General features: G+C 38.8%; 1 protein-coding gene across 2 annotated transcripts; it reads right to left on the bottom strand.

The window, feature by feature from the left end:
• Positions 1-938: 938 nt before the first annotated feature.
• On the bottom strand, positions 939-9,236 carry LOC101017138. 2 transcript variants are annotated; one of them, XM_031661638.1, is made up of 4 exons: positions 9,120-9,236; positions 8,786-8,951; positions 8,358-8,418; positions 939-3,936 (listed from the first exon to the last, which is right to left on the bottom strand). In XM_031661638.1, the coding sequence occupies exons 2-4, from the start codon at positions 8,944-8,946 to the stop codon at positions 3,898-3,900; spliced, it is 261 nt and encodes an 86-aa protein (XP_031517498.1). In that variant the 5' UTR covers positions 8,947-8,951; positions 9,120-9,236; the 3' UTR covers positions 939-3,897. The 2 variants fall into 2 exon arrangements, with proteins under 2 accessions (XP_031517498.1, XP_031517497.1); XM_031661637.1 differs by having other exon boundaries at positions 8,786-8,948.
• Positions 9,237-9,627: the final 391 nt, after the last annotated feature.

Below are 9,627 nucleotides of genomic sequence, written 5' to 3'. Positions count from 1 at the left end.
CAAAAACAACGGTAAGTTCTTGGTGTTGCCATATAGAAATAACATATTTTACTGTCATATTGTAAACTACTGATTCTGCAAGCGATAACTTTGTTTCAGATATATTCGATCTACAAATTCCTATCAACTTTACGTATTAGAAAATGAGAGTGTTTCATTTAAATTCAGTAAAAACTCACTAAAATGGACTCATCTTAGGTAGGGCCAGTCTAAACTACTGAAAAATATTAAATTACACAACTTAGATCATTGTTTCCCTGGGAGTTGAGGAAAGGTTCGTGAGACGTGCTTCACGAACTGGATCTTAAAGTTAGACATTTATATCAGCAGAAACAACATTCTTAAGGTAGCAGGTAATAGGACCAGACCAGCACATACATAAGCAGAGAAATAAGATAATGGAAGCAAAGAAAAAGGGTTATGGATAGTGCAAACTGAAGCAGCCACTTCATATAGTAATTCCCTGTTCTCATTTTTTCTTTCTTTCTTTTTTTGAGATGGAGTCTCACTCTGTCACCCATGCTGGAGTGCAGTGGCACGATCCTGGCTCACTTCAGCCTCTGCTTCCCGGGTTCAAGCGATTCTCCTGCCTCAGCCTCCTGAGTAGGTGGGACTACAGGCCCCACCACCGTGACTGGCTAATTTTTTATATTTTTAGTAGAGATGGGGTTTCACCATGTTAGCCAGGATGGTCTTGATCTCCTCATCTCGTGATCCACCCATCTCCGCCTCCCAAAGTGCCCTGTTTTCATCTTATAGCTACTTGGCAATACAGGAGCTCAAAATAGAAAAGTCACAGAAAAACAGAAAAACACACAAACCCAAGTGCTCTCCATGCTTGGTTTATACCTTAAAATTAGGCATCCTAAATGGAAAGACAATAGCCCTAGTGACTCTCCCTCCCCAAGACAGCCATTGTTTTAATGCTTCATCTATAAGAGAGCTCACATTCTAAACATTACTGACTTCAGAAAGAAAAAGGGTGGCAATTACAGGGCATGTGTATCATTACTTCTTATTCCCATGCCCTTGCTAGAAATATCACTAATCAATCAGACTTTGCATGCAAGTTCAAATCAATTTGCTAATCCTGTGTTGGAAAGGGTGTAAAGGTATCCCTTGCTATCTAAACCCTTGCTATCCCAATTTAGACAACAAATGGGTTCAGATAATTTATTTTTTTATTTTAGATAAGGCTATTTGGAAGACATGGTACTGTGTACCATATGGACTCATGCCTTCCAAAAATCCAAGACATAACAGATTGGAATCTGTCACTTTCTGACCTTTCACTCTCTGCACTCAGGGAAAAAAAAACGAGACTCAAATAGCAAGGAATATCAGCATTTTTCAATTTGTGCTCAGTTACGAGGAAATAGAAAACTTCACCTCCCACACAACTTATATATTATATATATACACACACACACACACATATATATGAGCTACAGTAATAGATGCCTGATACAGAGGTTGTACATAATTAACCAAACCTCATGTTTCTATTTTGTCTTATAAATAAGAGGCATATAGTTCATGAAATAGAAAAAGTAAATGCTTATCCACAGTCGCAAAAAGAGAAAAATCATGTTTTAAGGTTTTTATTTATGTGGGTTGAGTGCCGAATATCTTAATCTCATAGTCAGCAACTAAGTGCATTAAGGACTTAGTGCCTATTGTTCCTTATTTTATTATCCTACCCAAGGCAGGAAGATTCTTCCTCCTATTGGCCCATGCTGCTCATCTTTAACTTGAACTTAGAACCCTCCAGAAAGCAGAAGAGAAAGCAACTAAAAGACTAAACAGAAAGAGAATGGTAGAATAGGAGGCACTGGACAAGAGTGGTCTACTTTGCTCAGAGATGTGGAATAACCATCTTACTAACATGTTCCTTATAATTTACAAAGAACAGTCTGTCACGATTACTTATTAAAATGTCTATCCTAGATGAAGAGAAACAGCTGTGAAGCTCAATGCTGCACTAAATTATTCTGAAAAGAGTACATACTTTTCTTATTTATATAATTGAATTTACAATATGACATTCACTACCTTAAAATATTACATTACTATTATGTGATAAGGTTAAACATTGAGCATCCCTTTATAAAGAAGACAAAACAAAAGCAGCACACAAACAGCCTCCCTACTACAATCTCTCAACCAGAAGTTAGTAAACTCCCCAACAACCAGGATTATTGCATAGCCTTACTTTTGCACAATAAACAGCTCTTAACTACTTTAAATGTAATATATGCTCAATAAAGATTTGCACAGTAATCTCATATAACAGAACCCTTGCACAAGGTAGCAATAAGCAAGTCCTCCTCAGCTAACACCCAAGGAAACACTGACAAATCCTAATAATTCATCCAATGAAAATGTTCTATTGATTGCCTATGATAAATTAATCATATTAGTCTTTCACTGTGCTTACGGTTTTATTATTGTTGTCAATATTGATTCAGTAACAGAGTTAGAAACTCAGGAACCTTCAAGGTCACTTAGTACAAATCTCTCATTTTGTAAATGAGGAAACTAAGGTCTACTTTTTCCACAATGCATACCTTGACACTTGTCACTTCTTTTCCTGGTCCCCTAGCTGAATAAAAGAGAAGTTTTATTGCGTATTTTTGCTTAGGTGAATTTTACAAGGTTAACATTACAAGTGAATGGGCATTCCTCAAATGCCAGTCTCTGGCATAATACTTTGTATATAGCAGATACTCATTTGAGTACTTACAAACTGTTCTTAAAGTCCTCAAATATAAATAAATGATACGGCTTATTTTAATTTTCATTTGTACAATTTTAGCATGCAATATTATTTTCTAATGGAAAAAGTAATGCAACATAATTCTTAATCCATCTTTCATAACAAGACACTTGTCTTTTCTACCACTATGAAGCTCATTTTCCCCAAATAATACCAAAAATTTACAGTGAGACATAAATCAAATCAGTCCTGCACATGCCACCATTCAAGACACCTTTCAATGGAGAGAGCAAATTGGTCAATTATTTACACACGTACATATCTGCTACCCAACCTAAACAAGAAAATCAACAGGCCTGAAACTGCTTAACTTGCAATTAACTTTTGTCAACAGGGAAGACAATTTTATCAGTTTCAAATCATAGGAGAGCAAGGAATTGCCTTCCTCCTGGAAGCAGAAATCCTGTTGGGACACAGCTAGGCTCAATACGGATATGCAAAATGCATTCTAAGTCTTTTGTGTGCTTGGTATTGAAGACAGGCTAAACTCAGGGTAGGTAGCAAGTCAACCTACTAATCAAAAATATATGGAAGGCAGCTGCATCAGTCTCTATTTTTAAAGCAAAATGAAAATCACAGACTTCCACTTAAAGTCAACTCTAAAGTTATGAATTTATAGTACATGTTTCCCACTATAGTTGAGGGAACAGTATTTCTCGACAGAGTTAATAAACCACCTGATTCAAAAACCAAGAATAAAATTGAACCACTGCATTCCAGGATGGGGGACTGAAAATCAGCACTAATATGGCATCACTATGTGAACCTTTTGGATTACCAAACTTAGCTCCCTGTAACTAGGATGGAAACAAGAGATTAATCACTTAATATCTAGATGTTGATTGTCATCATCATAAGAAAGTAAAACAAAATTTTCAATTTTGGTTTTAACTAGAATTCAGAGAACATCCAAAATAGATCATATATATAATTCTACTTTTATTATAATTTTAAGCCTAAAATATAGCAGATACAGAAGTATATATGCTTTACAGGATTGCATAAAGATAAGGAACTCTGATCCCAGCATTTTTTCTAGGGTCTAATAAGGAATCAGTGGAATCTTACAGGTCTTCTGTCACTGTTTATCTCTTTCCATAAAGTGGGCAAAACGACAGATCTTATATGACCGTTTTAAGAAGAGGTTTATGAGGTCTCACCTGCAAATAAAGTTACAGAAATAAAAACAGTAATTGATAACAAATTCTTTTAAGAATCCCTGAATTTGAGTAAATGCAGTATTGGAATATTTTCTAAAATAAAACATCAGGATTTCTTTTGAATTTTCAGGTACGAGTTTAATACAAGCTAACTATCTCTTATCTGAAATGCCTGCGATCATATGTGCTTCCGATTTGTTTATTTATTTATTTTTACTTTTTTATTTTGAACCATAGTCTCGCCCTGTCGCCCAAGCTGGAGTGCAGTGGCACGATCTCGGCTCACTGCAACTCCACCTCCTGGGTTCAAGGGATTCTCCTGCCTTAGCCTCCCAAGTGGCTGGGACTACAGGCGCACGATGCCACACCTGGCTAATTTTTTGTATTTTAGTGAAGACGCTGTTTCACCGTGTTGCCCAGGCTCATTGCAAACTCCTGAGCTCAGGCAATCCACCCACCTTGACCTCCTAAAGTGTTAGGATTACAGGGGTGAGCTACCGCGTCCAATGTGCTTCCAATTTATTATTTTGGATTTTGGAATATTTGCATATGTGTAATATGTGTAATGAGTATCTTAGGGATGTAATCCAAGTCTAAACATGAAATTCATTTATGGCTGGGCGCGGTGGCTCACGCCTGTAATCCCAGCACTTTGGGAGGCCAAGGCGGGCGGATCACAAGGTCAGGAGATGGAGACCACGGTGAAACCCCGTCTCTATTAAAAAATACAAAAAATTAGCTGGGCGCGGTGGCGGGCACCTGTAGTCCCAGCTACTCAGGAGGCTGAGGCAGGAGAATGGCGTGAACCTGGGAGGCGGAGCTTGCAGTGAGCCGAGATCGCGCCACTGCACTCCAGCCTGGGTGACAGAGTGAGACTCCATCTCAAAAAAAAAAAAAAAAAAAGAAATTAATTTATGTTTCATATACACTTTATACACATAACCTGAATTTTTATGCAATTTTTTTTTTTTACGGAGTTTCGTTCTTGTTGCCCAGGCTGGAGTGCAATGGCGTGATCTCGGCTCACAGCAACCTCAGCCTCCTGGGTTCAAGCCAGTCTCCTGCCTCAGCCTCCCAGGTAGCTGGGATTATAGGTGCACACCACCACCCCTAGCTAATTTTCTGTAATTTTAGTAGAGATGGGGTTTCACCATGGCCAGGCTGGTCTTGAACTCCCGACCTCAGGTGATCCGCCCGCCTTGGCCTCCCAGAGTACTGGGATTACAGGCGTGAGCCACCGCACCTGGCCTATACAATATTTTAAATAATTCTGTGCATGATACAATGAAGTCAGGTGTGGAATTTTTCACTCGTGGCCTAAAAACATTTGGGATTTTGGAGTGTTTCAGATTTGGGAGCATTTTGAATTTCGGGGGATTTTGGATTAGGGATGATCAACCTGTATCTATGTTACAGCCTCACTGCATGCATGTTATTTACTCCCACTCATGTAGGTATGATCTCAATTCACAAACAGGCAGAAACCATATCAATCCTATTTTTTCCATAGCAATTTTATTCTATCAGGGTTTCAAGTAAAACTGCCCTAAGAAGGTAAATAAAAGGACTTAGTAAATTTGTTTATTGTTGCTTACACTAAAAAATTTTCACTAAACTAGGAAGACACTGAGAGATAAGAGGAAGGGAAAACTTGCTTTGCTATTTCTTTCTTTTTTTTTTTTTTTGAGGTAACCAAAGAGGGGTGCAATTTAAGCTAAAAGTAGTTTGCAGTTAGGTTGGGTTGTGGCCTTGTTTTAGGTAAAATACATGGGTTACTAGTTTTTTTTTTTTTTAAACAACAATAAGCTTATTTTGGAATTCTACTTTTTAGAAAATACAAATAACCTTACACCATATTCAGTACTAAAGCACATGCCCACTAACAAATCTCCTTTCTAGTGAGTAGTGTCAGTGATTTGGACCTTTTGTCTATGGAGTAAGAATCAGAAACATGCAAGCTTGTTAACCTAGACTTCAGTTGAAGGTATTCATAACCGTGTTATAGAAACATAACAGTGTCAATTTTGTACTAACTTATTTTCTATAATTACTTTTAAAATATATTTCCAACTCTTAAGAAATAGTTTCCAATCAACTTTGAATGCTTTTTTTCCAGACTCATTTAATGCCTGATATTTCAATGGGTGTACTTTTATCAAATAGTATTTTAGTTTAATAAACAGAATTAATTATGAACTGATAAATAACTCATTGTCCAGTCAAAGGCCTACATCACATACTATATTTATATTTGTAGAGTAGGAGGACAAGTACAGACTTGTTTGTGATATGCAAGCCCAGTAATTTAGAAACTATGATAAAGCAAATGCAAAACCCATTTGATAATTTTTAAATGTCACATTTCTTTTGAGAGTAATTTTAAATTCTCATTAATGGTACCAAAGGATGATTCAGGAAGTAGTACAAAACTGATAGTCTCTCAGAATATTATCAGGTGATAGAATAATTTGTAAAATAATATTATTGCCTCAAAAATGTGAAATATCTAAATAAGTGCAATCATCTATTAAAATTATTTAAATTTAATACATACATACTATTTCTTAGGAGAACACGATAGTAAAGGAGTTTTCACTTTTGATATCTTTATTTTATATAGTCACTTGATGAATAATACAAATCCATTCTTGTGGAGCAGGGGGTATGAGACTATTAAATATATTCACTAATCTTGTTTACTCTCTACAAATGTTTATTCTGAAATTTTAAGTATATAAAAATCATTTTTGCAAATAGGATTTCTAAAGTTGAACATTAGATGCTAGTAAGTATACCATTACAATTTTAAAACAAAAATACAAAATTTCATATTTTGGGATTCACGTGTTTGTTGCCCATTATTTTTTGAGAGCAAGCACCAAAAACTGGAGAGCACTCTATTTCAGAAGTTTTTCTCATGTTAAAGTCAGAGCAGTTCAGCTGTAATGGATATGCAAATATCAAAGAATAATTAAATTTACACATTATTTACCAAAAAGTACACTCGACTGTCATCATTATTTAAACATTTCACTCAGTTGCCTCTACAACTCATTTTAAAACTATAAAGTGAAGATTCCTTTCCCCTCTTGTTCTCATAATAAATTAAAATATACATTACTAAATCAACTTTTAAAATTTGTCTCTCTTAAAATATTTTAGTCCATTAACTTGGATATGCCACATCTGAATGTAAAAATCAAGGTGTTTAATTCAATTTAATGATGATTTCAGAAACACAAAGTTACATCACGTTACTAGAGGTTGAAAAAAAAAACAACACTGGTTTTGTGAAAACCTTGATGGTAAGCAAGATATTCACCATTTCTTAAATTATAGCTTTAATAAGGGGGTGAGGGTATCCACTGAAGAATAAAGACTGCTTTCTGTCTCACACACTCACTCACACACACACACACACACCCCAATCATATTTATCGGACCTATTTTCAAGTTGCCACAATATGACTACTGTCAAAGCCAAAAAAATACTCCTTTAAAATATTTAAACTTCATTTTAAAATTAAAACTGAAAGCAAGATATTCAACTGCCAACTACTGTTGATGAAACTATTAAAGCCTGCACTGACCTACTTCATATCAGCATCATGACGGCATGGATGTATGCCAAGAAAATAATGAAAATTACTGTATAACTAACCTTAATCTTGTATTTAAAAAGTATCACTTTAAAAATGTGTAAATACTGTACATGCAACGCCAGTTGCTTTACGATATGTTTTCAAAATGAGAAAATGAGTTTTGATATTTTAGTACTCATATTCAATGATGTCCCTGCAAAGATTTCATTTCCATTTTCAAAATCAAGGCTTTTTAAAATACCATATGAAATTCTCTTTTTATACTTCTATTAAAAGCAATCTCTTAGGCAAAATTCCAAATATTACTTTCCATTTAAAAAATATTGCTACACTTAAAAAAAAAGGCAGTTAATGAAGAATCCTACAAAACAATGCAAGTTCATGTTCAAAGAATATTGCAATGGCTCTAACAGTGGATGGACTTAACTCGGTGTATTTAATTATTAAAAGATTCCCACTAGACTTGAGGAGTTTAATCTAATGCTGAAATACTGTAAATTTTCATACGAGAAAGTAAAATAGCCAAACATATTCCATCAATGGTTTCTTTTAAAAAGACACACAAATGGCAAGACATTTGATTCCCTATGTTTTAAGCAAAAAAAAAAAAACCCAACACACTTTGTTGTAAACTACCATCTTAAAATATTTTATACTAAAGAAGCACTTTCTTCACAATCAATGCAAAGAATAAATTCCCTGAAAAAGAAATTTAATATTAGAATAAAGGAGGCAAAAACATTCAGAAACAGCAGCTAACCCAACTGAAAAGGAAGAGACACATTAGGTTTTGTGCTGCATATTAATATTCTTACGCACAATATCTGTTTGGATATCTGTTTGGTGAAAATTCACAATACACTTCTTCCTCCTTCTACGGCTGCAAAAAGGAGTAAACACATTTCACATTCTCCAGTTCCAAATTCATGCCACCATCATGCAATATGACTTAATTCCGACCCATATTTCTGTTACAATGAGTGAAAAAATAAAACCAAAAAACTTGTTTATCTGCACTCACAATTGAGGAGGGGGTAAAAGCATTTTTTAGCTAAGGAGACAGGGGCTGATTGATGCAAAGTCCCTACACCTCCAGAGGTCCTACAAATGTGCACCCGACTAGGGGAAAGCCACATTCAATGAAAGCATCAACCTCCTCCTCCGCTCCCCCGCCTGCCGCCCCCCACCCACTTTGCAGCAGAAATGTGCCTGGGCTTTTTCACCCCAGCGATGGAGGATCCTCTTACCAGATGGAGTTCTTGATCTTGTGTTGCAGCGCGCTGGCCTCTGTCCCTGGCAGCCCGGGCACAAGGGCTGGCAGGGCCACCCCCGAGTTGGGGGCGCTGGGGGGAAGCTGCTGATGGGCATCAGGCTGCTGTGGTGGCGGCTGTTGTTGTTCCTCTGCCATCGCTGCTGGAGGGGTGGGAGGGAGGGAGGGAAAGATGGGGGCGCGGGGAAGGGTGAGGGAAGAGACCGGGAGGGGAGGACGAAGGGGGGGAAAGGAGGAGGAGAAGGAGGGGGAGGGAGAGGGGAAGAGGAGGAGGAGGAGGAGGAAGGAAGCTGGATAAGCTAGGCCTTTACCCCAGGGCTCGAGTGAGTCGCTTTCGCCTGCCGCCTGGGGGACATCACCGGGGAGACCAGCGGCTCCTCACAGCCGGGGTGCTTCACCGCGGGAGAGGCATGGCGGCGCCCCTCAGCCCCCCGCTGCCGCCGCCGCCTCCTCCCGTCAGCGGCCGGGGCTGTGGGGGGTGAGTTGGGGGCGTTTGAAGACGAAGTGGGGGGGCAGGCTCCCCCCAAAATCCAAGAAGAACGGTTGCTCAGGGATTTGGCGGCCGGGCCTTCCTTCCTTGTCCCCGGGGCTTTCTACTCCGGGGTCCCCGCGCTGCTGCAGCCCCAGGCTCCGCTCCACGCCACTCCCCACGCCGCCGCCGCCGCCGCCGCCGCCGCCGCTCGCTCCCGGCCCCGCCGCCGCCGCCGCGGCCGCCGCTGCCCTGCCAGCCCCGGAGGCAGCACAGTGCGCGCAGCCGCACTGCGGCCCGGCGCAGACCGCACAACACCTACCGCTCCGCCGGGGGGGCGTGGACCAGGG

The sequence above is a fragment of the Papio anubis genome, unplaced genomic scaffold (genome assembly GCF_008728515.1).
Source record: "Papio anubis isolate 15944 unplaced genomic scaffold, Panubis1.0 scaffold211, whole genome shotgun sequence".
NCBI lineage: Eukaryota > Metazoa > Chordata > Mammalia > Primates > Cercopithecidae > Papio > Papio anubis.
Note: the sequence above shows the minus strand (reverse complement) of the source record. Positions and strands in the feature narration are given on the sequence as shown.

Excerpts from the sequence above, each read along its gene's own strand:
- LOC101017138 (XM_031661638.1), bottom strand. The coding sequence starts at position 8,946 with ATGGCAGAGGAACAACAACAGCCGCCACCACAGCAGCCTGATGCCCAT. Across the intron at positions 8,419-8,785 it reads AAGATCAAGAACTCCATCTG|CCGTAGAAGGAGGAAGAAGT; the intron begins GTAAGAGGATCC and ends TCCTTTTTGCAG. Across the intron at positions 3,937-8,357 it reads CAGATATCCAAACAGATATT|GTGAGACCTCATAAACCTCT; the intron begins GTGCGTAAGAAT and ends CTTTATTTGCAG.